The 27,941-nt window shown below is 51.5% G+C and overlaps 1 protein-coding gene across 1 annotated transcript; it reads right to left on the reverse strand.

The window, feature by feature from the left end:
- Positions 1-711: 711 nt before the first annotated feature.
- Positions 712-27,941, reverse strand: ADAMTSL2 (ADAMTS like 2). Its single transcript, XM_068413877.1, has 19 exons — positions 27,784-27,941; positions 26,187-27,565; positions 25,025-25,167; positions 24,325-24,400; positions 23,813-23,915; positions 22,002-22,147; positions 21,775-21,898; positions 20,764-20,844; positions 19,486-19,661; positions 18,165-18,504; positions 17,087-17,468; positions 12,155-12,258; positions 10,172-10,298; positions 7,780-7,993; positions 6,005-6,160; positions 4,729-4,899; positions 4,433-4,609; positions 2,743-2,887; positions 712-1,490 (listed from the first exon to the last, which is right to left on the reverse strand). The coding sequence occupies exons 2-19, from the start codon at positions 26,295-26,297 to the stop codon at positions 1,372-1,374; spliced, it is 2,895 nt and encodes a 964-aa protein (XP_068269978.1). The 5' UTR covers positions 26,298-27,565; positions 27,784-27,941; the 3' UTR covers positions 712-1,371.

The following is a 27,941-nucleotide window of genomic DNA, read 5'->3' on the forward strand; positions in this document are numbered from 1 at the left end:
TAACCTTTACCTGGTGATCTGTTGTACAGGACTTGGGGAATCACAGAGGGAATAAAAAAAAAAAAAAACAACAAAAAAAAAAAAAAAAAAAAAAAAAAAGAAATAAAAGACTTTGACATGGGTTTTGAGGCTGACCTTTTTGTCCCTGCATGCTCAAACACAGGGCATTGTTGGCAAAGCTTTCACATAGGTGCAGGAGTGTCCCTGCTGCTGAGAGGGGCCATGCAGCAGTAATGGGGGTGCACACACTAGTACAGGGGATGCTGAATAGCCTTTGGCCCCACCTCTGTGAGCCATGTCTGCAGAAACACAGAGCACTAACGTCCCTTGGGAGCATGGAAAAGCCCTTTTCTCGCTGGCACCATATCAAACCTCTTTCCTTGCGAGTTTCTGAGAAGCTTCAGGGTTGTGGTTCCTAAAGCCACACACATAACCCCAAAGGGCTCCTAACCCAGAGAAACCACCCCAAAATCCCCAGCTCCCCTCACTGCTGGGACTTTTCCTTGCATCACTGCCCAAACAGCTGCAATTCCCTGACTTGGAGCTGCTGTACTTCCCCCAGGCATCAGCAAGTTCATAGCCCAGACTCCAGTGTTCCCAGCAAACACCCACTACAAACTGGAGAATAAAACAAGATACCACCATAAATATGACAACTTTATTAAAATATACATATGAGTACAAATTAATGATTATATGGATAAAGTTCACTGTCTGTAAACAAATATATTAAAAAAGACCACGTCTTTTTTTGTGATATAAAGTGCAGTTATGTTTCCATATTATATACAATATGTCAGCATTACGGGGGGGGTTGTAAGGACTATGGACCTAACATTTGATTATAAGATAAAATTCTCTGAAAAAGTATACACCTACATCTTACAAAAAAAAAAAGGGCTTGGGCTTGAGTTCATTTAGCAAACGAAAATCAGCTTCCCCCCATGTTCAATGCAGCTACGAGAGAGCGCAGGTCTCGGGGATGAATGAGAAGGGAAACTTGCCTTTCACTGAGTTCACGCCTTCCCCTCATCAACCCCAAGCTTGCACAGAGGAAAGAAACCAAAGGACAACACCTGGTGAAACAGGTGCATGTGTCTGCAGTTGGGGGGAATCAAATATACACGACTTTATGTACAGCTGATAACGGGGGCTACCAATGTACAGCGGTAACGGCGTCGCAACCGAGCCGTGCCGGCACCGTTCCTCTACACCGGAGAGGGACAAGGAGAGTAGTTCTGCATCAGTGAGGGGAAAAAAAAAAAAGCCAACCCAAAAGCACCCTTAACACCAGCCTGGGGGATGATGTAGTGCTTGCTAAATGGTACGTGGAGCCCTTGGTAAGGGAGGCACAGCCCGGGGTACCAGGCACTAGGAGTGGGGCGCGCGGCAGGAGCGGCAGCAGGCTTTGCTGTAGTACCAGTGGCTGCACAGGTTGACTTTGATGGCCAAGGCGCAGTTGGTTCCTGCCTGGTCCTGACAGCTGTCGTCTGCGGGAGAGAAGGCAAAAGGCACCAATATGGAAAAGGAAAGGAAAATAAACCATTGCATGTTCATGAGCTCACTTTTCCTGCCCTAAACACCATGGGCTGTGCAACAAATCACCCCGGCTGCAACTGCCACCTCCCTGATATCTGGCAGAGCATCCCCTGGAAAACACCATGGAGCTCCTCCATAAATACCTTCATCAACCTAAGCAAAGCCATGAGAAGTCTGACCCGTTTCATCATGCCTGGCCTGGCCTGGCGAGCCTCATTTGGTTCCAGCCCCAAAACTCAAGCTCTTCTCAGTGAAACGGAGCTGCCCAGGGATTGCTGAAGCCACCAAGGGAGCCTGGCACTGAACTGCCCCCAAGCCAAGGACCTCCCATGTTGGGCACAGGATGACCCCAGCACACTCACAATTTCTGCCCCAAAAAGGGTATGTGAGAAAGGGAACAGGAATTCAGCAGTGTTACAGCAGGAGTTTGCGGCAAGTGAGATGCTGGAGAGAGGGGCGGGGGGGCAGAGACTGCTATGACACTATCCCAGCTCCCTTCAGAGCAATATTTTGCTTAAAATCCATAGGATTTACAGTTGTTTTGGGTTTTTTTTTGCTTAAAATCCCTCAGATACATGAAACCAGGCTGCTCCGAGGGCAGGCAGCTTGCTACAAGGGGGCCATAAGGCACCTCGCAAGTGCCGTGCTGCATCCCGGACCCCCCAAGGAACAGGCAGCCAAGGGCACCCAGTGGGGCCAGAGCAGAACCAGGAGCCAGCCCCAAATCAGTCTCCCATTTTCATGCTTTTCTCCCACACCATCCTTATTCCCAAATCCTATTAAATTAGAACTGCACATTCACTAAAGATCACAGGGGCTTTGAGCCAGCAGACAAGTCGGATAACAAGATAGTTACACATCCCACAGGACATTTGGAGACCAGAAATCATTAAAATAATGGCACAGACAAAACTTGCTAGACATTGGCTGGAATCACACAGAAGCAGCACCCGAGTCAGGTCTCCAAAGCTCCCTTTTATCTTAAGCTCAGAGCATGCTTCTTTCTAACTCTCCCCTTGATTTAACGGGGCTGCCTCCAGAAATAGCCAGTGCACGGTGCCCCGGTACTTGGGCACAGAGGGAGAGCCGTCCCCTTTACATCCTCCCTGAGATGACTATCAAACTGGGGGTCATTGAAGCTCAGACACTGGGTGGATCGGTGGGAAATCAAGGCTGGGGGGTGCTGCCAGCAGCGGGGCTCACCTGGGGGCTCCGTGGGGCAGGGCTGCAGGTCGCAGGTCTGTTTGCCCACCGGCTTCACCAGCGGGTCGCAGCCCCGGACGATGTCCTTCCCTTGGTAGCACTTCACGTCCCGCATCCTCACGCCGATGCCACAGGTTTTTGTGCACTGGGGAACAGAGAGAGGAGGTGGGGTGAGACCCTGCTGTCATCACGGGGGGGTTGTGCTAAGCCAGGACCTGCTAAAAAAGCTGTGCTCGCCAGAGGTGTCAGGGCAGGGGGGCTCCTCTGGAGCGAGTCCAGAGGAGGCCACAAAGATGCTCAGAGGGCTGGAGCACCTCTGCTATGGAGACAGGCTGAGAGAGTTGGGGCTGTTCAGCCTGGAGAAGAGAAGGCTCCAGGGAGACTTTCTAGCACCTTCCAGTACCTGAAGGGGCTACAGAAAAGCTGGAGAGGGACTTTTTACAAGGGCATGGAGTGATAGGATGAGGGGGAACGGTTTCAAACTGAAAGAGGGGAGATTTAGATGAGATGTTAGGAAGAAATTCTTTGCTGTGAGGGTGGTGAGACACTGGCCCAGGTTGCCCAGAGAAGCTGTGGCTGGCCCCTCCCTGGCAGTGTTCAAGGCCAGGCTGGATGGGGCTTGGAGCAACCTGGTCTAGTGGAAGGTGTCCCTGCCTGTGGCAGGGGGCTTGGAACTGGATGATCTTTAAGGTCCCTTCCAACCCAAACCATTCTGTGATTCTATGATTCTATGAACTCTTTCCCTGGCTCAATGTCACATCTGAGCACCATTGAGTGTGTCCCTGCCCCACTGGCCTCTTGCTCCGTCTTCGCTGCCAGCACCATCACCTGCCTGCCCGGGGATATGTGGGTGTGCTCCCATCCCCTGGCACTGCCACCCTCCCTCCTCCCACTGCCCTTTGCACAGGGTCACGAGCGAGCTGGCCCCATCCATACACTGCTCTGTGGCACCATGGTGGCTGCATCCCCCCGAGGTCACAGGACCCCCCACCAGCGCCCCGAGCACGGGGCTGCAGGGCCGGCGTCCCTGTGCATTGTGCTGTGAGTGTGCAGAGCTGCTCCTGGGCCCGGCGCTCGCTGCCTGCTGCCCTCTGGATGCCTCGTCAGGCTGGGATTACAGCAGGGCTGCTTTGGCTGATTATAGGCTGCAATAACGGTTTGCAAGACTAAACAAAATGAGGTGCCTGGAGCAAGGACGAGGAGGGCTGCGTCAGGGAGGGCTTGTAGCGAGCTGGCCGCAGCCCTTCACAGCTCCTCGTCCCCACGGCCACCAAGCCCTGACTGCCTTTGCAGACCATGCAGGGTGCTGGGGCAAACTGCATCCCCAGCCTCTGCGTCCCATAGGCTCCATGCACACCCCACCCATGGCTTCAGGGTAAGGTGGGGAAGAAGAAAAAAAGCCAAAGCTGACCCCAAACACCTCCTCTCATCCCTGTTCTCCCTGAACACGGCCAGTCCCGATCACACCGTGGCAGGGCAGGTTCTCTGCCCCCAGCTGCCAGCACAGCGAAAGGGTCCCCCGGGTGCTCCATCCTGCAGAGCCTCACCCATCTCCTTGGGTTATTTTGCAGGTGGTGTGGCCCTTGGTACAAGGGGATGGGGCACCACACACTCAGGGCAAGCACATGTTGAATGAAGGGTATTTCCCCCCCAGATCCCCCACGCTGCCCTCAGCCCCCTCCCCGCTCACCTCCGACCAGGGGGTCGTGTACCACTTGAAGCACGGCCGCTCGAAGCACGTTGTCTCCTCCACGGGCTTCTTGGCAACATCGCAGTCGGCAGCGTTGCGGGTCTTGATCTTGCCGTTGACGATCTCCAGGCAGAGCACGATCCTCTTCTTCACACCCCGGCCGCACGTGGTGTTGCACTGCGGGGGCACAAGCGGGGCCGGCTGAGACCCACGCACCCCTCTCTGACCCCACCGCAGGGCATCCCTCCTCCATCACCCCCCCAAAACCACCCCGCGGCCTGGGGGGCTGCACTTACCCGCTCCCAGTCCTGCGCCAGCCAGTGCGAGGGGCAGTTCTTGTCCCCGCAGGGGTGGATGGCCAGTGGCTTCGCCTCCAGGTTGCACTGTGACTCCGGCACCACCCGCCCGTCGCTGGTTTTGCAGTACACATGCCGGATCATCCTGCCCTGCCCGCAGCCGCCGCTGCACTGGAACCGCACCGGGCACGGTGGGAGGTCAGCGGCGGGGAAGGCAGCATGGACCCATCCCCATCCCTGCTGACTCCCCACGATGCCTCCACGGGGCTCAGCCACCTCCCCAATTCCACCTTCCCCAAATCACAGAGGGATTCATGGGGCTCAGCTTAAAATAGCGGCAGGGGAGCTCAGCACACCCTTCCCTGGGCAGCCCTGCCGCAGCCAACCCACCCCACGGTCCCATCGTGCTGGTGCTGAGCGAAACTGAGCATCTCTTGGCCCAGGCAGGAGGGGAAGCACCATGAGCAGGGAACCCCAGGGTGGCTCTCGAAGAGGTCAAGGCAAAAGGGACCAAGCCAGTGCTGCAAATATTCCCCCCTCCCCTGCCAAGGGCTAGGCAGGCAGGGCCCCGAGCGCCAGCAGAGGCAGCCAGTGCTCCCCAGCTCTCCCGCGGCCGCCTTTGCAGAGGCACACGGTGTTTCACAGCGCCGCTGCTGCCATGGAAACGACTTATTTTTAGCTGATGCTAATGTACCAAAACCTGGGTAAAAATAGCTTGGGATGGAGGGGGTCTCCATAGCAGAATTGTGCAGGGAGGGAAAAACGAGGTGGGGGGGCGGGGGGGGGGGGAAGGGGAAGGGAGGGAAGGGAAAAGGTTCATTTTCTGGGCATGGAGCACCAGCATTGTCAAGGTACGCCCAGCAGCAGGCAGATATGGGGGGTTTGACACCCACTAAGGCCTTGGCCAGGTCCTTCAGCATTTAACCCTTCCTGCATCCCATCCCCACAAGGGAGGAGCCCCAGGGAGGACCAGCCATGGGACCCACCGGGCTGCTGGATGACCCCAGTGCTGGAGCTCATCCCTGACCTGTGTGAGGAGGAGCCTTGTGAAGAGGAGGGCTCCACGCTCACAAATACCATCAAGGAGGTGACACAGGGACCAGGAGAGCCGAAGCAGCCAAACCTTTTAGAGGTTGGCTGTGGGTGCAGGGCTGTTGGAGCTGGGAGCTGATGGGGAGGATAAACCCAACCCCAAACCTCCCAGCACCAGAGACACAAGCAGGGCTGGCTGTAATGGGTTGGGATGGCCGCTCGGCTGGCCACCTCGGGGTCTCACCGGTCCCCAGTCGGAGACAGTCCACTGCCGGTCGCAGGGTGGCCCCGTGCAGTTCTTCTCGGCCAGGGGCCGGGCGCTGGCATCGCACAGCTTCTCGTCCTCCGAGCAGCGGATGTCCCGGGTCACCACGCTCCGCTCTCCGCACCGGGCTGAGCACTGCCGGGAGGGGACAGGGGGGACCGGTGTCACCAGGGACTTTCACCACAATGGGAACTGGGAGCTGCTGTCTGTCTTTTTTCTGGTTTGTTTGGGGTTTTTTTTTACATTAACTCTAAAAACACACACTGACAACACATAGGTGACTGTAAAACAATCCGTAGCAGTCAGGTTAAGGTGCAGGAGGGCTGCCCCCTGCCAGGGTGCTGTGCAAGCTCTCCATCGGGTGATACTAGAGGGTGAAAACCCAAAGCACCAAAACTGCCTGATCAGAGCTGAAAAGTTTTAGCTGTCACTTCGAGCCGGGGTGAGATCTCCCTCGCCTCTTCCCCAGGCACAGCCAGCTCCTCTCCCCCTCCTTGCAGAACGCTTTCCCCAAACTGCACCGCAGAGATTTTTATGCTGTGGATAAATTTGGCACTGTGCAGCCCAGTGACATTATTTAGAACTGGATTTGAGTTACTACAGTCTCACATACACACATTTGCTCCATGCATAACGTAAAGCAGGGAAAAGTGTCAGCAGCACAAGCGCTCAGACGCACCACGCCGATATGTTAATCCCCAGATCCCTGAAATGTGTTGTGTTTTTTTTAATGCCTATTTCCCCAGCCAACTTGGCACCCTCCTTCAGATGGGATCCAAAGGAGATTAGCTTTGCTGCTGGCTCAGAACGAACTACTCCAGGACTGTCTCAAGCAATCTATCCCTGACACATGCTGGAGGAGAAGAGAGATTTCTGTAAAATAAGCCACTCGGGTTTGCTACGCCAGTCAAAATAACGCGCCAGCACGTGCGCAGGGAGCTGCTCTCTACCCAGCTGGGAAAGTCAAAACATCCTGCAGCACCAGGGAACGCACCAGCCCGGCCATCGGCTCCAGGGAGACGACGCACCCCGGCTTGCGGAGGGAAGGAGATCTTTAAATGACGACCAAGAAGCACTTTGGGAGCCTCCCAGGAGGCCAAGTCCGATCCCTCAGGGTGTAAAACCACAGGGCAGGTTCGCACCCACAGACAGCTCGGCTTAGAGCTCAGTCTGCTCTTGCTTAGGAGGCTGGGCTTGATTTCACAGAATCACAGAATCAACCAGGTTGGAAGAGACCTCAGGGATCATCGAGTCCAACCGTTGCCCTGACACCACCATGTCAACTAGACCAGGGCACTAAGTGCCATGTCCACTCTTTTCTTAAACCCCTCCAGAGATGGTGACTCCACCACCTCCCTGGGCAGCCCCTTCCAATGGCTAATGACTCTTTCTGAGAAGAAATGCTTCCTAATGTCCAACCTGAACCTCCCCTGGCAAAGCTTGAGGCTGTGTCCTCTTGTCCTATCGCTGGTTGCCTGGGAGAAGAGGCCGACTCCCACTCCACTACAACCTCCCTTCAGGTAGTGGTCAGAGACTGAGTGACTGATGGCGGTGGCCTCCCCACCCTGGAGGGGACCCAAGGCTTCATTTTGGGGAAAAAAAATGACTGGTGCATGTTGGTCCACATGCAACGACTGCAGCCAGTGTCCCAAAAGGCAGAGTGATGGCCATGGATGAGTTTCAATGGGAAAATGAATGAAGAAGCACAGGCGCTCGCCCCCCACGCTGCCAGACCAGCAGTCCCGGGGACTCACCTCAGACCACTCCGACATCTCCCACTGGGGCCCGCAGGCTGGGTTCTTGCAGACCTTGCGCTCGTCCGGCCGGGTGATGTCTGCAGACTCGCAGAGGTCACTGTAGACAGAGCTGTCGAACCCCGGAGAGATCATCTTCCAGCAGCGGACGATGCGGAACTGGTAGCCCTCCCCACAGGTGCGGGAGCACTCGCTCCAGCTGCTCGTCTCCCACCTGCGGAGACAAGAGGGGCACGGCTGGACCGGGGCTGGAGCATCCCACGGGGAAACCCTGCCTGCTCCTGCCTGGAGGGAGATGGCTGCAATAGGAACGAGCTCTAGTCAGGCTGTCGGTGTGCGAGAGGTTTTCCCGTGGGATGGGAGGTATTAACTTGTGGTGGTTTCACCCAGCAGACCTGAGCTCCTGCCCGCAGCGGCAGATGGGAGCAGTGCCCTCGCTGCCGAGCATTTGTCACCCTCAAGCTGCTGGCTGTGACCCTGTGTGTGCCGGCACATTTCTCTGCCATGCTTTGTGCCCATGGTTTACCTCTCTTTTTTTTGCCTGCTCAGCTAAAGCACGGAGAGGACACAGTCATCCATCACCCTGCAAATCCCAGCAATAATGTCACACAAAGCTGTCTGAGCCCCCGTGGGGCAGACACTCGTGTACCACCATCAGTCTAACTCTGCTAACGTCATGCGATGGGCTGGAAGAGCTGGGATCTGCTCCGAGACACTGCCTGCCCCTCACTGTCCCCTGCCACTGCTGCCATAGAATCACAGAATCAATCAGGTTGGAAGAGACCTCTGGGATCATCAACTCCAACCATGACTGTCCTGGCATTACAAGAGGGGAGCAGCTTGTAAACCAAGGGAAAAGACATAAAAAGACAGGATTTTTACAGTACAGTAGCATTATAGCAATTCTGAATTGAAGAGTAAGCTAAAAATGTACAAATCTAAATGGATCTGAATTCACAGCTCCTCTGGACACGGGGCCACCTGCTGCTGCTGCTCTCTGAGCAGGAGAGCCATGTCCCCCTGCCACACATCAGCCTTGCATGGCGCTCCAGGCACGACAAGCAGCCATAGGGAGATGTCACACATGTAGAAGTGCCACCTAAATTCAGAAGGGAGATGAAACCAAGGTCTGTCATGTCCAGATCAGGTAAAATTCCCTTGGCACTTTCCGTTCAAAAAGCGTTGCCAGCCCAATCAGCATCCCGCCTGCCTAAGCGGTAGCAAACGTGCTCAGCTGCCCTCTTTGAGTTCCCAGCAGCTCCTTGGTTTACCCACCGCCGAGCTGCAGTCACCGGTAAATCACAGAGCAGCTCTTCTCTCTTACAGTGCAAGCCCATGGAGCTGGAACAGCACAACTATAAGGAGAGGCAGCTTTATTAAAGACCAGTGGGACAATCTAAGCATGAAAAGAGCCTTAATGCTGGTGCTAAAAAATTACAAAGTTAATTCAAATAGCGATTAAAGTCCCCATGGTGTCTCCAGGGCAGTAGCACCATCCACCTCCCCACGCTTTTCGTGCCTCAGTTGCAGCCTGCCCTGGCTTTCAGCCTTAACGTTCAATGAGATCTTACACTGCAAAGGGCATGTGCTTTCCTCCCCTGTCCCCCTTCACAACTACCCAAGGTGAAAGCAAGTCCTTTCTGGGGACCAGGTGCCATGCCTGGTCCCTGCCATCCCTCTGGTCTTGCTTTGCACCATTCACAAGTGACACCATTCCAGGGCACACACCAGACAGCTTTACCTCTCCCTTTGCCCTCTCCAGAGTCTGACACCATCAGAGTCCTCCTCCCTTTGACAGACAACGCTCTCTGTCCTGCCCATCACTGCTGTTACTTGCAAACCCTCCAACAAGCACACCCCATGTCACAGACAGCAGCAGACATGCCCCAAGAACCCCAGCCCAGCTCCAGCCTGCAGTCACAACAGAATAGAAACCTCCTGAAGGACCTCCAGCACGGGGTCCCCTCTGCACCAGCTCTTGCCCTGATACAACCAAACGTTTAGGATGCCGAAGGGACCAGAGGGCCAGGTCCATGGCACCGTTTACAAGCCCAGCACCTCCATCCAGTTCACACCCATTTTCCTCCTGGCACTGGCCGGAGCAGGATACAGCCTGGGTTGTTAAAGGCCAGGCTTGATGGGAGCCCCAGGTGCAAGCTCTGCCAGGATTTATGGAAGGTTTAACCTGGCAGCTTGAGCTAAAGCACTCAGGAGGAAAGTCTTGCTGCATCCCAGTGCAACCCAGGCAGATGCAACTAGGGCAGTCGGGACAGGGGTGCTACGGGCCATCCCTGCTGCCCTCCCCACCAAATCCACACCGACACCCTCCCCCAAATACAGCCAGGGCAGAGTCAGCGTGCAGCCCCCCGGGAGCGCCCTTGCGAGGCGGTACCTTGGCTGGCACTCTCTCCCAGCACAGAACTCATGGACGGGCTCGGGACGGGTCATGGCATCACAGTACGTATCATCCACTTCGATCCCATCATAGCGAACACACATAGCATACGTGGACATCACTCCTAGTTTCAGAGAGAACACATACACACAAGAGAGGACGCTTGGTGATTTTGACATCCAAACTTTTTTTTTTTGAGCTACATTTTCTAAAACTTCCTCCCAATGGAAAGCAGCGAGCTGGACTTTCTGGCCCATGGGATGGATGCTGCTAGGAGGAGAGGGCCGTGGTGGCCACCCAGCCAACATGGGCAGCGTGGTTGAGTTTGGCCATCTCCGAAGGCAGGCATGGCCACCCCTGCCAGGGCTTGCCACCAAGATCAATATATGACTAACACTTTTTTATAGGAAACGCTCGAGGCAACAAATCTGCTCGGCAGCTCCCTCCGCCTCGCAGCCATCAGCTCCCACCCTGCCAGGCTCGTGGGTGGAGGCAACAGAAAGCGGTCCCCAACCCACTCCATCCACCCACTCTCTACATGCATGACACCCTGTTTGTGCCCGGGTGCCCCCCACATGCACCCAGCACCCCAGGCCAAGGAAGGGCTCCCAGGGGCTTCACAAGGAGGCACTTGCCCCTCCTGCTCCCCCGCTGAAAGCACAGGCAGTTGCTGTCATCAGACCAAGACCTTCCCCCCCAGCCTGCTGTGCCAGAGTAAATGTTGTGAAGTCCATTCTGGGACCTGGCTGGGGACCAGGAGGCTGCTCTGGCTGCAGGTAACAAGAATTGCAGCTCTTGAGAACATATGGTTTATATGAAACTAAAAAAAGATCTACAGCTCTTGACATGGTATTGCTCCTCTGCGCTATGTCATTAAGAAAATGCAATGAGAAAGGAGAAATTTCAGTAAAACCTCTCTCTGCAAGCCAGGGCAGAGCAGCCTGGCCTGGTCAAGGGCAAAATTTGTTCAGAGGGGATCAAAGAAGTCAGAAATGTCCCAGAACACGTGGCTGACGACATCCCAGGGAAAGGGACAGCTCGCGAAGCTCCCACTGCCGCACACTGTGGGCATGTGTCTGCTGGACAAGAACAAACGCTTAAAAAATAAAAGCCTTGCATTTGCTCTTTTAAGAGATGTCCCCTAGATTGCAGTCTCCTCTCTCTCCTTTTTTTCTAATTCCAGAAGCACTGCAGGATCTGGATTATTTCAGGGACAGGGCCATTGGGGAGCAGTGCAGGCGAGACAACCCACACACATGGCTCATCACAAGTGATGGGCTCGCAGGGGTCAGGACCCTCTGACCATGGAGTAAAGGAGGAGAGAGATCAGGTGGCTTCAAGCTTTTCAGGGGGCAAAAACGGGGAATTAATGCAAAAATAATACAGGCTCAGTTTTGATACCCCTGGCATTTACGTCACTCTTCCAGATTCACACCCTCGCAGCCAAGATCAGGCTCCAGGGTAGGAGTGGGAGAAACAAAACAAAAATCAAAAAGCCAAATGCTGCTTTGTTTCCTGCCAGAGCTGAACAATCTTCAAAATTTCACTCTGTGGGGAAGCGGCTGAGCTTTTCAAACCCCTCTGAACAGTCAAAAAGGGAAGGAAGGACAAAAAAGGGAGGCAAGATGCTGAGCCTCAGCACAGGTTTGGGGATCCTGCTGAGCCCCAGCATGTCCCCACTCGGCTGAGAAGCAAAGGTGACGTTCAGAGCTCCCCAAGGGAGAGTTTTGCAGGATGATGGACACGCTGGGCACCACCACACCCACAAGGCTGGTGGGCTTTGCACGCAGTGCACCCCCCTCCTCTTCCCCGCGTTTGCACCCAGGTGGAACGTATTAGTGTTTGTGCTAAACCAGCTCCAGAGATCTCGAGATCCCCTACACCTCACCAGGTCCTTCCCATCACTAACAGACATAAAAGTGACTCACACACCAGGTGATTTCAGCAGTTGTGCAGAATTTGGCTGCTTCTTATAACTACCTGTGGTACATGTAGAGCTGCAGGGTTCATGGGAGGAAAGCTTCCACCTGTACATGTCAGCAGCACTCACACCTTGGCCCTTTCTTAACAACTTCAATCTGTTTCTAGCAATAAGCAAACAAAAAAAAAGAAAAACACAAAACAAAACAAAAAAAGGCATTTACAAGGCGAGCGGTGACAGGCCACGTCAGACACACACATCTGCCAGCAGGCTGCAGTTTGGTTAGGTTTGGGTTTGGGAGGGGATTTGCTTTGGTTGGCGGTTGGGTTTGGTTTTTCTGATTATTTGGGGGTTTGTTTGTTTTAAATCGGTTTGGTTCGTTTCACAACATACCTGTCCTGAGCCCCAAGTAGAATCCCCAGCCCGGTTAGAGGCAGAGCTTCCACTGTCTAGAAATAGAGAGAATGGGATAAAAATACCCACAAGTAGAAACAGTTCAGAATTTAACAAAGTTTGCATTTTCTGCTCAAATACACCTGGCCCTCGGCATACAGTGACTAAAGGTGCAGTATCTCCTCCCCTGCATCTCCAGAGCTTTGGGCTGCTCAAATCTCAGCAGCTCGCTCCTTCCGACAGCCTACATGTGGCACAGGAGTTTTTAAGTTTGCTTCTCAAAGCACACTTTGCTTTTAAACACCAAGGCATGCCATTTGCCTACCCGCTGCTTTTGCCACTCGTGGTTTATTTTGGTTTATTTCAGATAGATAATTTGCATCTCATATCCACACTGTGCTCAAACACACAATGTCATTGGGAAAGGAGTAACGGAGTCAGCCTGGTGTATGAAAAAGCATTTGTCAAAGCAAGAATAACAGCTTCAATGCATCCTACACGCTGTAAGGTTGTAACACATCAGGGATACTGCACCTTTACAACAAAAGGCTTCAGTTCTGTTCTCATACCTTTGTTCAAACCCTTGAAACAGCTACACTGAAATAGCGTACAAGGTTGTATCCTGACACCCAGTTGTCTCTGGCCTGGCGAGCTATGCAGCTTGTATGATTTCTAGGCAGCAGAAGCTCTGAAATTCCCTTATTTAGTTATTCATAAGAAAAAGTTGAGGTCCAGTCTATCAAATCAACCTTTAAAAGGACACTGTTGAGAATCCAGCCGTTTCCTTTTGGACCCACCCTCCTTCCACTGCCAGCACTGAGCCTCCAGAAGGATTAAAAACAACAACAGTCTCATTTTCCCTGTTGATTTTGCTCTGTCAGTTTGGCAAATGATCACTTCCTGCGTTTGAAATGGAACCGAAATGAATGTGACTATTTTTTGTGGAAAAAATAACCTCAGTTCACTATAAATAGTGTTTTATCTTCCCAAAACAGCTCTGCCTGGGGACCCGCACCAGCCCCTGCTCCCGGCTGCCGTCGGTGTGCTGCCGGCTGCCACCCAGCCAGGAGAGGGCTCACAAGATGACAGTTTACTGTAAGATCCATTAAAACATAGTCAACATCTGGGTTTTGTACTTTAATTTGCCTGAAAATATGGGTATTGCCTAGATCCTCTGGTCTACACTGCTCTCCGAGGCACCACAAAACCCACCAAGTTATCCTGTGATCAGGACTCCTCTCCTTTGAAAGGAGAAAAGCTTCAAAATAAACTTTATACTACATCTGAGGACAGAAAATCTTCCACTGTCCCTTTAATGTATGTGATCCTAAATAAAGAGCTGCTTCTATGTGTAAAAAGGTCGCAAGGACAAGTTCCTTCCAGATAAATCAGACCCTTGGTCCTAGGGCAGCGTTCATCTCTTCCCATTTCAAGCAAAGACCAAACTGTCATTTTGTTCTCCTCTAAATGCAAACAGCAGCACATTGTCCTACAAAGCTGGTGGGTTTTTCCTCTTTTTGTTTATTTTTTTTCCTCTTTATTATGAGCTTCATAATAAAGTCCAGTATTTTCTTCCCTGCCTGCACTTTGCTTCTGCTTTTCAAGCGAGCACTGCACCAAAAATTAGCACCAGTCCCTCACCCCCCACTGAGCTGATCATCTTCCTGAAACAATCCCCACAGCAGAAGAACAATCCTAACAAGTGCACATGAACACCACAGATCAAGGTCCAGAGTCCCTGGACTCACATTTCTGTGTTTTATTTCAGTTTTTATTTTTAAGCAAATGGGGAAACTCATGGCTCCTGTTGCAGGACCAGCCCTCACTGCACACTGCAGCATGGGCACACAAGGGATGAAGGGTGCCTGGATCCACCTTACGATGCTGCAGAGAGACTTTAACTGCTCCAGGAGGGGAAAAGCAGCCCTGCATCCCTGCCACAGCACAAGAGCCACCCGCCCATTCCCGTGCCAGCAGGGCTTGTTCCCAGAGAGGAAACACACCACGCTGGTGGAAGGTGCTCCTATAACTCCATCCACACTAAGAACTACAACAGTTTAGAAAGAAAGAAATTGCCCCACCTCTGACCAACACTGTCCCACATGTACAGACCAGCTGGTTACAGGCTGCAAAGAGATTATTCTCCCTCACTTGTTCATTAACGAAAAGCCACCATCCACCCCAAACTGAGCCTGGGAAGGATCTGGGAGGTCTCAAGTCCAAGCTCCTGCCCAGAACTAGCTGACCCCAGTAACAGACTGGGTCCCACAGGGCCCTGCATGCTCCAGTTTTGCCCATCTCCAAGGACTGGGATCTACTACCCTGCCCCACACCCAGGGCAAGAGGTTTTTGGTTTTTCACCCTTTCCTTCAGTGCAGCTTCTGGCTGTCCCCTCCACCACCCTTCCTCCTGGAGGAACAAGTCCAATCCCCGATGCTCTTCACACACCTCATGCTCCAGCACCCTGCCCATGACATGCCAAACCCAAACCCACATCCCGCTGTCAGTACGGGCTTTATCCTGCTGTGCTGGGTGCCAGCAGGAGCTTTAACCCTGGCCTCAGTGAGCTGAGCTGGAGCTCCTCATTCATCAGTTCCACCCAGGAGATACCCAGCGATAAGCATTATGACTGCAACCCCCCGTAGCCCCTCAAGCCCAGCCTGCCACAGCCAGGGACGACTTGAGCATCTCAGCCCAGCTGGGCCTGGATGCAGCCTTTTGGCTAGTGCCAAACTGGAACTAAACACCTTTTTTGGATATTAATGTTTAGATCTGTAAAGTTCTTATTTTATTCTAGAGTGGGAAGAGTAAGAGGGAACACTATAGAACAACCAAGGGATGAATGGGCAGGGGGAAATGGCAATGCTGGGTATCATTCCTGAAGGGGTTTAAACCCCTACCCTGTGTCTTCAATCGAAGGGCAGTTGGGACAGTGCATGGAGCTTTTTAGTACCACAAAAAGCTGCCCTGGAGCCACTGAGTCTTTTATGATTATCCTGTAACAGCCAAGCTGCTCTGAAGTTTAAGGCATGTAAAAGTCCCTTCGTTCCCAGGAGGCAGGAAAGCATTGGACCCCTTTAACAGCTACTGGGAGAGAGGTGTGGGTACAGGGTGCCAGGCAAGAGCGCCTAGGGAGCACAGTGGGGACCAGGCGAGCCCCAAGGGACAGAGCAGCCCCTTCCTCACCCCCACAGCACAGTACGGTACAGCCAGGGAGCTGATGGCACTGCCCTTGGAACACCTGCTTTGGCAGCTGAAGGTGCAGATTGCAAGCCAAGCCATGAGAAGAGATGACAGGCTCAAGCCCTTGGCAATGGTTTAATGTTCTTATCATTAAAGAAGTTTGTTGATACGTTTGGCTGCATGAACATTTTCTTTAGCATAAGTTGCTTTAGCATAAGCTAGTACAAGTTCTGGGTAAATACAGCTAACTATAATGAGGGAGCATCTGCTCAGGGCTTTATCTCCTGAAGCTCAGCATCATAACTCATGTTTTACTGGTGGTGAAGACTGGGAGACAGAAGAGCCAAAGCAGCAGAGCCAGGAGGAGACCCACAGGGGAGGTTTGGGTGCCGTGGGCCCCGAACAAGCCATGGGGGTGTACAGCCCCAAATCCAGAGCTGTGGGTCTGGGACCTGGATGTCTCCCAAGGCCCTGATTTCAGCCCCAGTTATCCATGGGTTGCTTTAATTTGTGGCTGCTCCCCAGAGAGCCCCAGGGTACCCCAAAAGACCCTAGACACAGACTTGTGGACAAGCACTATCGTGAGACTCTCTTTCACCCAGCCAATCCTTGCCTGGATGAATTCTGCTGCTAAAGACAGATTAAGCCTTTTTTTACCTTCCCACTACATTTTATAATCCTATCACTCCAAACCAGCCATTCAAGGAATCCCAAAGGGACAGCCCTAATATCAATTGAGGAGCTGCCACTGGAGAGCTTTTGATGTTCTTGCCAAAGCAGTGACTAATTGCACTGCTTCTGCATCCATCAAGGTAGCAAGCCCAGGCTATTGCTGCAGGCCCTACAGATGAGGTCCTGTTGTCCTGCTCTGCCTCTCCAGCAGCAGTTAAGCAGGCAAGGCCATGCCTGCAGGCTGCTGAAAGAATGTTCCTGCCAATGCAAACGGAGGCTCGTGGGTGGCGGTCAACAGGGTGGGTAAAAAGGGGCCACAACCAACTTCTGCTGCATCAACAACTCTGAAGAAGGGCCTGGGGAATCAGAGCAGGTCATCAAGAGAAGACAAAAGGAAGAGGCTTCTTTATAGCCATGGCTCTGATAAAGAGCTACAACAGGCAGAGAGCAATGCACAAGCTGACAGCCATCAGCATGGACTTGCCAACATCCCCACTAAGGAAGGTAGTGAGTTTTCCTCTTGCTTAAATGCTCTCTTGACTTTCTGCTCCCAAACCTCTGGCCCTTTCTTCCAAATTAACCCCCAACAGAAAGCTTTCACATACATCATCCTACCCCCACTTACCTTCTCACTTCCAAAGCATACAGAAACTATGCAATGGGGTCTGCATTGGGTACAGGGCTATTATGAGTCAAGAATAGGAACAAATAGGACTGACTATAGTTAAAGACATGTCTCCTACCTTGCTTTGTGGGTTCTGTTCCCTTGAGGGCTGGTCATGGTGACAGTGGCATTTGAAAAAGGTGTCTCTGCAGATGCATTGATGGCTTTGCCATTGCTCAGCTCCATGTAGGTGCTATTAATGGTGTAGGTCACAACACCATCAGTGTCCTCATAGTCGACATAGAGGCTGTCAATGTGTGACCCCACAGGGTTGATTGGGTCTCCCTGGGCAAAGATGCTGTTCATGGTCATGTTGAGCACCAGCTCCTTGGAGTCCGAGGTCTTGTCCAGCAGCTTGTTTGTGATGGCGTTCTCCAAAAGGAATTCCCTGGAGGTGAAGCTGGGGTCGAAGTCTCTGTCGTCATGGTCTGTCTGGTAAGTAGACCTGGTTACGTTTGAATCTAGATTGGAGCCAACAGGGGGAAACACCAGTGACAACCACAAAATGCATTCAGGCTGGGAGGCGAAAGCAGCCCAGAGCAGCGGGGGCATGCCAGAGCCTGAGCAGCCACCCAGGAGGCGAGAGGCAGGAGTTGGGGTCTTGGGGAGGGGAATCTCATAGGGTTGTACCCTGTTGGGAAAAGTGTGCAGCTCTGTGGGTCTCATCCTGCTATCGCATGGCCAGAGGAGAGCTCAGCACCTGCCAGCACTGCCCCAAGCAATAGCAGAGGTCAGAAAGGAAGATGCCCTCCTGGCCCCAGAGCCCATGCAGCCATGCTGGGAAAGCACTCAAGGCAGTTTGGTGGTGGGATGCCCAAGGGACTGGAGTGGGAAGAAGGTTGCTGGGGGCTAGGCAGAGGTTGGAGGGGACAGAAGATGTTGTGATGGGGACCTCTGTGCACCCAGGGCTCCCTCCTGTCCTTGGCATGAGGCAAAGCACAGCAGGGCACCAGCGGGGAGACCTTACCCATGGCCACCCCCCCACCCACCAGAAACCAGAACCTGAAGGGCAAAGAGGATTTATGAGCAGAGACGTTTTAAAGAACTTTCCAAGGTTTCCAAAAAACAAACCAGCAGAATCACCAGAGGTAGAAACGGAGCGTTTCTCAACAAGAGCTCTGAGAAGCAGAACAGTGAGGCCCAAGCCTCCTCCTTACCTTGGGGTTGTTTGCCCTTCAGTTTTGGCTCACAGTCAATTGTTTCTGCTCTTTCATAGACCTCATTGGTTTCCTGACCTTTGCTCAAGTTTAAATCTTCCTCCGTGTCCTGCCTTCCAAACACCTGGTTCTCCAAGTCTATCCTTTCCCTGGAGATTTTCCCAAAATAGGTTGCGTTGTGCTGGATAAAACCCAATGGCACGTCTCCATCAAACTCTCTGCTTTCTTCGCTATCTGACTCAGAGAAGGTGTAGTAGATGGGCTGCAGATTTGAGTGTGGCTTCCTCAGGAGGGTGTATTCAAACGTGATGGATGGATTCTTGCCATTTTGATTCCAGACCTAGCAAACAAATTAAATTATTAGCGGATGCAACAAGTATATGGCCCACAAAGCTTGTGATTCATCTTACACTTGACAGTTGGTGAGCATCTACTTTGCTATTTCCAATCTGCCTTCCATTGTATTGCCAGCTTCTTACAACTGGAGCCCAGCACAGTTTGCCAAGGGTTATGTGGCAGCACTGCCCTGGGGACTAGCCGCAGCTCAGGGCCTGGGAGCCACAGGTCACACTCCCTCCTCTGCTGCTGAGCAACCAGGGACTTGGAGAGTCACTTCAGAAGTTACTGACCATCAACTGCAAACCCATTTTTTGTGGCTTTATGGTGAATGTGGAGCATGAACACACACCCCTTCAGCTACTACATCCCCACTGGGGATGGGGGAGGACTCACAGCTGATACACAACATCTTTTACTGGTCCAATGCTTTGTAAGTACCCAAGCAGCCATCCCTTCCCCTTCCAGAGGAGCCTGGGGCTACATGGAAGTTGGCAGGAGCTGGGCTCTGGCTGGCTGCCCAGAAGAAAAATCAAATTACTTTTCTTCATATGCCCGGTTTTAGAGGGTTTGCTTTCAAGAAAGGGCTGGGGTTTAAGTTTTGTGCACTTCTCTAAGCTATCTGGCCCAGTTTTTTATTTTTACTTTTCCTGCCAGGTAACTTGGATAAAAATGCCAAGGAGTAGAAGAGAAATCCCCCTGCAGTGCCTGAGGCATCCTCTCCCTGCAGAGAGAGGGCTTACCAAGCCCATGTTCATTATTCACAGCCCTGCCTGCATCTGAGAGCACTGATGCAAATAAAATAGGTTTGTGCAAGAAATTGGACAGTCACTGCTCCCACTCCCCTCTTCAAGCTGCTTTCCTCAAGGAAAGCTAGGAAACCATGGCAGGACTCTGCTCCCACACCCACCCCATCCTCAATCCAACATTGATTTTCCCTTCCCCATTGCCCCCAGCCTTGCAAACTTGAAAAGTCAAGGCATACCATTATATTCAACCCTTGATTTGTTGGTCCTTGGGCAACAATATACTCTATGCCGGTCTCATAAACATCCATGGGCCTGCGGTACTTGAACACCGTGCCTGCAATGTTGAAGTTCTTCGGACTGTCAACTTTGTAGTTCCCATTGAAGAAATAGTACCCAGCTTCATCGGCCACAGCTTCAAATGAGAGAGGAAAAAAAAAAAATCAGTGCCATCACATGTAAGAGCAGAGGTATGCAACATTGTCACTTGTTCATTCAGGGGGTGAGTATTATTAGAGTATCACTAATAAAACAAGTGTTTCTCCTACATTACAATGCAATTATCACCTATTTCCAACACATCATGTGAGTACATGCCCACAGTTCTGGGCCACGCGTCCCTCTACATTGCAAGCTCCTGGGTACATGGCTTACACTAGTCCATGGTTCCTCTCACCCTTTTGGCACTAACACAGCATGAACATTTAATAACCACAGCTCTGGAGACAATAAGCAGACTGTCAGATGGCCAACAGCAGGAGCTGCCTCCTGGGGAGCACTGAGCTGATGCCACCTGACCCAGCAGTGGCCCAAGGCAGGTCATCCAGAGCTAGCCCAGGAGCTGTACTAAATCAAGCCTTTTTCATTCAAGCCTTCCTGCACTTCACCCCAAGCTTCTGAGGCAGCAGAGCACGATGGTAGCAAACGTGCTTCTCTTGGGCAAGTCCAGACTTTCCCACACTCCTCCTGAGCAGCTCTGTCATCTCCATCATGAGATGGATGCTGTGGCCACCAACATTTCAGCAAGGCAACATGCAGGTCCCATCTTCAGGACATGGTTTAGCAGGCATGGTGGCATTGGGTCAATGGTTGGACTTTATGATCTTTTAGGTCTTTTCCAACCTTAACAATTCTATGATTCTATGATCTCCTCAGTGCTGTTGTCACGTGGCCATCGCACATTTCCCCAAGTGGGAGAAGATCAAGGGGATCACAAGAGAGGTGAAGTCACTTGGCTGTCCGTAATCTGGCACCCGTGTGTCTGTCACACCACACTGAACTCACAATAATATTGACCAACAGTTTCTGCATTAAAACAATTAAATTGTTGATATATACAGCCCAGGTGCTCAGACTGTGGAGAGGAGAAACGCACCGGCTTAGACAACACCGTTGTGATTTACATTGACAATGGATTTAGCTCATGTCTGCAATAAAACCATGCTCAGCTTCACATCGGAAAGAGTGTTAGCTAGTATAGGCATGCATTCTAGGAAGTACCAAGAGGTTATACACACCCAGAACATCTGCAGATTTTTTCCGTTCTACTATCTGGATATCCCTTGCTCCAGCAGGAATGTGCGTTACCAGAGAATAGCCTATGGGAAACTACAGATTAATGAAAGGAACTTTGTAACGAATAATCAGAACGAAACACTCGGTAATCAATACTGCAATATATCAAGCAAACTGGCTTTGATCCAAAATTATTTTTAAGGGCTTATGGATTAAAAAAAATAATAACTGTTAGGCTGCAAGCAGGACCTTATTGATAACAGAAAAGAAAAATGTGTGAACTATGCATCCTGCTTTATGTTGGAAAAACCCAGCCAAGGGGGGAAAAGGGTGCAATCCTTACATAAAGCTCACGTTTATCTAAACTGGCCTAAGAACAGATATCTGAAGACAGCTTTGTTAGCTAGAGAAGCTGTCATATGGTTCAGTATAACCAGTCCTTCCCAAAACCCCAGCAAGAGATTACAGCTTGTTTCTCCTCCAACTCCCCTTTGCTTAGCACTAGGTAAGTGATGTGACAAGTCCTCCTACAGCCACTGAAGCCCCTGCAGCCTGCTCCATCTTAAACTGATCCTCAGAGAGCACTAATCCTTATTCCCGAGTTCGATTGCTATATTTAGGACAAGTAGGTTCTGTTGCTTTACATCACACTAGTTCTGGAAATCCTGGTCTTTCCAAATATCCTTGCTTCCTGTTCTTATAAATCATTTCTTTCCAGTCTTACTGGGTCACGAGAAAGACGACTGAAAGAGACCAGCCTCTTGCATAACCCTTTGGCACCATCCAGCACCAGAGACCTCAGGCTTCTGACAAGTGCCATGCAAAGTTAGTGGTTTTCTTTAAAGAAGGCTTTCCCTGCCCCAATTTACAAGTGGCATTAACACACACAGAACACCTGGGAAAAACAGAAGCAGGGCAGTTGGTAAGAGCTGAAAGCAATTTACCAAAAAATAAGTACATTTAAAAAATAGCCCTCTGACACAACTAAAGCAAAACGACCCCAAAAGCCTTACCAAGATGAGAATTTCCTTTCCGGTAACTGCCGGTCACATGAGTGCAGCTGCTCCCATCTCCTTGGCAAACTCCACATTTATCCAAGGTGTGGGTGGAGAAGAGAATGCCATCGCATCCAATGGGCTAAAAAAATGTACAAATAGAGAACTGAGGGTCAGGCAAGTGTCCCACCCGTTGTAATGTTCTGAATGCTACTAACAATATTTTTGCTATAATGTTTAACAACCTCACATTTTCCAGACACGCAAACCCCTCGGAAATCAGTGTATTTGCAGGATGTTCCATCCCGAGCCTGAACCATTAACTGTCTCTGACCATCCACAGTGGTGCAATGGAGGTCACAGGGCTTGCTAGAAATGTGAACATAGTCATCTGAGGGGAAAGGATATAAAGAGACATTCAAAACAGCAGAAACACAATAACTTTCATCCTACCAATGTCAATGAATCTCTGCCAAGCTAAACAGCAGCAACAGCACAATTGCACAGCAGCCAGCGGTTCAGAAGCTGCCATCTCTTGTGTTTGAGGCTGGACAGAAGATTGCACTTCTGCCAGCATGAGAGCGCACTGCTGCAAGCCCTTGCCCAGCCAGGAAGCCCTCTGCCACCAGGAATCGGTGGGATCTCTGGTGGGATCGCTCGCATCAGCCCAGGGGATGCACTGAAGCCGTAACAGCGACTACTCTGTTCAAGGACTTGCAGCCGTGATACATGTACATTACACAAAAACATATGCACATTACACATAAACATATGCATGTTCACATATCAACATTTAATATACAAGTTAAATTAACATAGATGTATTGCTATAAATACATATACAAGTCAGACTATATTCAAAAACACAGCAGCTTAAAAACTAAGAACTTTTCCATAAACATTCACCCAAGTTGGACTTAATTCACCCTTTGCTCTCTGCAGGCTGGCTGCATCCCCTGGCACAGTAGTCCCACATTTTCTAATATCCACAGGAAGCAAATGACAAATTCATATTTGCATTAGAAACTCTGCCAACGAGTAAGCGGTCATATACCCACTGGCCCGCGTGCCCAAGCAAGACAGCATCAATGTCAAAACATTATTCTGCAAATCCCCCAGGAGCCACGTGAACGCCTGCTAAAAAACAAAACAATTCACTGTAACTATTCTGGTGAATCATCGTGAAGAGAAAATATGTTTAAAGAAATTGTCACCTTGCCATAGGAAAGGGACAAAAGCAGCCAGGCAGCTACAGCCAACCAGCCTGCCATGGGCCAAGCTCTACCACGCTGACCCTGCCAAGAAGGCTGGTGAGACAGGGGCTTGTTTCACAGAAAAGGAGGCAACAAGTAATTTCATGAAGCATAATTGTTCTTAGGTATGTAAAGAGACCCCCAAAATGAGAAAGTTGCATTCGATCCCATCTCTATTTTTAGACACCCAAATGGCACCGTGAATCTGAAGAACCAGCACCCAGGAGTAGGGTCCTGGGTTCCCAACAGCTCTAAAAATTGGCCATGATTTTTGTTTAATGCTTCATTTTGATAGGAGTTAGGTGCCTAAAAATTAAATAAAATCTCACTCTGACTCCTAAGTTACTCCTGCAGATCTGCATCGCTCACCCCAGATGACCAAACTGACTGACCACATCTCGGTGACATTTCACCAAGCACATGAAGGGTGTGGGAGTGAGCAAATGTCACCAAAACACAATGCAGCCAGTAATTGCCCCAGCTCAAAGGACACTTGTTCGGGTGAGCTGGACTCTCCCTGCCAGCACAGTCCCTCACCCCATGCTCTCGTGTCCTCCTTTCAGCTCTCTGGTCCCCAGGAACTGTGACCAACACAGGCTACAGCCACAAACTCATGTTGTTATTTCATTTTTAAGCTACCCTGCAGCTGCAAAACATGCCTTTGAACTTGGGAGGCAGCTGATTGTGTCTCTGAAAAATCACTTTAAAACAGCAGAGGAGAAGCCTTCCCGCCGGCTGTAGCATCATAACTATCAAAATATTTTGGCCAGGCATTATGAAACACACAAAGAATGTCTTGTTACCAGGATATAAAGGTTTCCATTGATATGTTCTGCCATTATACACATGGGAGTTAAATGATGAACACTGCTCCTCTCGAAAGCTCCTTCCGTTCGCAGGGCACTCCTAGAACGGGAGACATTAATATCCTGATGAAAACAAAATGCAGGAGAGGTTTCTGGCACATCTTGACTGGCTGCAAGGAGCATTTCCACCGCCTGCCCCATCCCAAGCCACATCCCCCTCCTCCTCCTCCCACTGCAGGGACAGCCAGGGGAAACCCCCCAGGAGATGGGGCAAGAACCACCCGCTGGGTTTTATGGACCCCAACACAGGCAAAAGGTCCAAAGACCCAACACAATGGTGATGGGCACCAAAGAAGGGAACTCCAGTTGCTTGGAGGGGCAATAGGGTGACAGCTACAGGATGAATGGTGTCCCCTCCCTGAGGGGCCCAGAAATGCCATCGCATGAGGCAAGCATGACTTTCCACATTTTGTATCAAGTGTTCCCGATGAGAAAAAGGATATCCTTACTTGTACTTTGCAGAGCTGGTATCTTTTGGATGTTCCAGTGCAAGTTTTATTAGCCAGCCCACTCACTGACTTTCTTCTGAACAAAGAAATCATGGTTAAACAGGGGTCAGAGACCCTTCTTTTCCCTTTTTTACATGTATTTGTCCCCTGCTTCTGCAAGATTGGTCTCTATGTAGCAGAGCCACACAGTGACCTATAATGGTCTCACCAGAACTGATAGCAAAGGTCTCTCTGGCTTTGTTACCTGCAGCATCAACTGTTCTTATTACAGCATCCTAGGAGGTGTCATGGGGACAATGGCCTGGGGACAAGGTTTCCAAGGTGCCTTCTGGCAACCACACAGCCCAGGGAGGGCAGAGCCATGCACAGCACAGCCAGGATCAGCAGCTCCCCAACCAACCCTGCACCACAGTGTCCTCACTGCTGTGCCCAGAGGCCTCGAGAACAGGCTTACACCATGTCTGCTGCCCATCTGCACTAATCCCCGCAGGAGAAACTTCAGGGCCAGCGCAGGAATGGCTTAGCCAGTCCTCCTGGCAGGGATGCCCAGGGCACAGCATCCTCAGGGACATACTTACCTCCTGCACAAGCAGGGTTTGCCAGACACCACCTTTTCACCAGTGCTTATCTACTGAGCGATGACCTTCTGGATCGAGCCTACCTCCAGCAAGCTGGAGCTCCCCAGAGCCCAGTGCCGTACCTCTGCCGCAGGCAGTGCCTCTCCTGGGACTTGACGCCTCCCCCGCAGGTCCTGGTGCACGCCGTCCACTTGGTCCACTCGCCCCACCAGTACGCCGTGATGTCCGCCCCTTCCTCCAGGCTGTTGGAGGTCTGCAGCAGGTCCTGCTGGAAGCATCGGGTGGGTGGAGGAGAGAAGCAGCAGTCAGCACCCGCACCACAGAGCCTGCACACGGGGACTGAGGGCATCCCCCGAGCAAACAGGGCATTTCCTCCTCCGTCTCGGGTCAAGTCTGAGATTTCCATCTTGCAAGAAACCCTGCATTTTTCCAATTGTGTTTTCATTACAAATTGGAATGAAATGGCAATATTTGGGATTCCTCAGGAAAGGAAATGTTCATTGTTTTGCTCAGCTGGCAAAACTGAGCTCCCAAACAACTCTAAACCCTCCAAGTCTTTTGGTGCTCTCCAACTCCTGCTCCACAGTGAATTCAGAGAGCTGAAGAGCCACTTGCAGCCAAAAGCTTCAGCAAACCCTTGCAAAACCACTCTGCAGCAGGAGAGCATGCCAAGGGATGCTGACAGGCTGGAGGAGCCCATGTGCTCTTTGCAAGTACAGGTTTGTCACTTCAGGAGGGTCCTTGACACCCCCCACCTCCCAACCACTGCAGGCAGCAGCATGACCAGGCATGAGAGGGCAAGGGAGCTGCTCCACCATACGCCTGCGCTCGGGAAGGCGTTCACATCCCTTCTCAAGGGGCAGAGAACCTCCTGGGGGGTCCCAGCTATTGCTTATTGCAGGGGCAGGGTTGTATTTTTCCACCCAGAATCACCTGCTGGTTAGAGGAGTTCTGTTAATTCTGGGCTTACTGGGAAAGGGATAATAATATTCCACGCAAAGTAAATGAAAGCTCCAACCACTGCAGGGACCAAGGAAGCGGTGCTCACTGAAGAGCAGGGCATGGCCTTTCACAGTCCTGGAAATGATCCATGCACCCTCTTAGTTGTGGATGGTGCAACTTATGTTAAGCCCAGACTAGAGAGCTAAGCCAAGGCATACATCCTCACTCTTGCTGTAGACCTGATGCATGCACAGACCCGTCCTGCACCTCCCAGGGGTTACCCATCCCAGACACCGCACCATTTTAAAGCCCAGAGATGCCCCAGCAAGGCATCACGCTTACCTGAGCTATCACAAAAGCAACATTGCCCACAAGAAGAAGGGCCAGGGTGCCTTTCAGCTGGGACTGCGCACTGATGGAGATGCTGCTCCACCTCCACTTAGATATCTTCATCCTAGAATGCAACCAAACACCACACTAAGCAAAACTCCCGTCCAGCCCCACCACCCGTAGAGAGCAGGGGCTGCTTTGCAGCCTGGGATACACAGCACACGTCTTCTGCAGCATTCCAGGTCAGCTGAGTGACACCAACCACCAGTGACTGCGAGGGCTCGATCCTGAAGTTATATTTAATTAGTGGAAGCATTAACATGGTACAAGTTCACATCTCATCTCAGTTGCTATCTTCCAAACCACAACTTTGCACTGGTTCCCAGTGGCTGCACCTGATACCACCAGTACAAGCTGAGGCTCCAAGCCTGTCTTGGAAAGGAGCGTGGCTTACACTGAAGCAAGTGTTGCACATGAGGCGGCGAGTAACAAGAAGTGTCCCTGGATCTATAAAAGCAGCACATTTAAATATTCCCATTTACAGAATTGCTCCTAGAAGGATGAGATGAAAGACTTCATGAACAAAAAAAGCAATTAACAGCCATTATTTTCCCTTCCACTCTAATTCCCACCAATTCCCAGGGAAGAAGCCTGTTCTTATAGAAAAGAAACCACCTACAATTAAAGAGCAGAAATGAAGTATCCCAAGCGTCAGCCTTTCATCTCTTTCTCCATCTGCCTCATGAAAGAGCGTAACCCAGAATGGCATTTTCTTAAATAAAACCCAGCTCAAAACCACAATACGTTTTATTGTGAACCTCACTGCAAGAGCCAGAAAGGAGCAGGTTTCAGGAAATCATGCTTCCAGGCAATCAAAGCAGCTCATGTCTGTAAGAAAAAGGAAGAAAAAAATATTCTCCCTTAAGCTAATTTCCCTTGAAAAGTAACTAGACAGTATCTTTGGGAAGGAGGGAGGTGGGAGAGGTGCTGCTCCTAGGGAGAGGGGGCAGGACTGCAGACCTACAACATAAAAGAGCTTCTTTCCTACCCCTTTTTTCTTCTTGCAAGGGCTTTTGTAGCAGTTTTGGAAATGCAGCATTGCCGGCAATGCCAGCACGGCTTTGGTATCTGGCTTAGAGAAATTACCAGAGGGCTTCCAGGTCCCCAACTCTGCTTTGCCATCGCCCGAGGGTAGAAGTCCAGCATGCAAAAAGAGACTTTTCAAGAGGCAGATCCATTGATTAATGGCAGCCCCGAGCGCTTGGCCGGGGATCCCGGGGACAGGTGGCTGAGACTTGCCTTACACTTGGTTTTCATTAAGGCTTCCAGACACTTCTGACTCAAAGCCAATAACAGAGCTCGCTCCGAGTTTATCCTAGAGCCGGTCAGAGCTGCGTGTTTAAATGGAAGAAAAATTAAAGAAGGCGGAGGGGGGGGGAGGGATGTTGCCGACGAGTATCGCGGAGCCGGTACCGGAGACCTGCCGGGGGCGGGCAGGCGATGCCGGGGAGGCGGAGGGGGGGGAGAGCGGCACCGGGCAGCGCTGCCGGGGCTCAGAGCGGGGAAGGGTCCGGTGGGGGCGACCCTGGGGGGCCGGGACGGGCCGTACCTGGAGGCGGCGGGGCCGGGGAGGGGGGCGATGCTCCGGGGCCGGGCGGTAGCGGCGCGGAGCAGGAGCAGCAGCGGCGGCGGCCCCAGACGCTCCCTCCCTCCTTCTCCCTCTCTGACTTCAAAGGGCAGCCAAAAGCTCCGGGGCTTCCAGCGAGG

This window comes from Nyctibius grandis, chromosome 16, assembly GCF_013368605.1.
Source record: "Nyctibius grandis isolate bNycGra1 chromosome 16, bNycGra1.pri, whole genome shotgun sequence".
Classification (NCBI taxonomy): domain Eukaryota; kingdom Metazoa; phylum Chordata; class Aves; order Nyctibiiformes; family Nyctibiidae; genus Nyctibius; species Nyctibius grandis.

What these genes read in the sequence shown, in the direction of transcription:
- ADAMTSL2 (XM_068413877.1), bottom strand. Translation starts at nt 26,297, where the DNA reads ATGAAGATATCTAAGTGGAGGTGGAGCAGCATCTCCATCAGTGCGCAG. An exon ending in ATGGAAACCTTTATATCCTG is followed by an intron (nt 22,148 to 23,812) that starts GTAACAAGACAT and finishes CTTTCCCCTCAG; the next exon opens with ATGACTATGTTCACATTTCT. An exon ending in ATCAAGGGTTGAATATAATG is followed by an intron (nt 18,505 to 19,485) that starts GTATGCCTTGAC and finishes TTTGTTTGCTAG; the next exon opens with GTCTGGAATCAAAATGGCAA.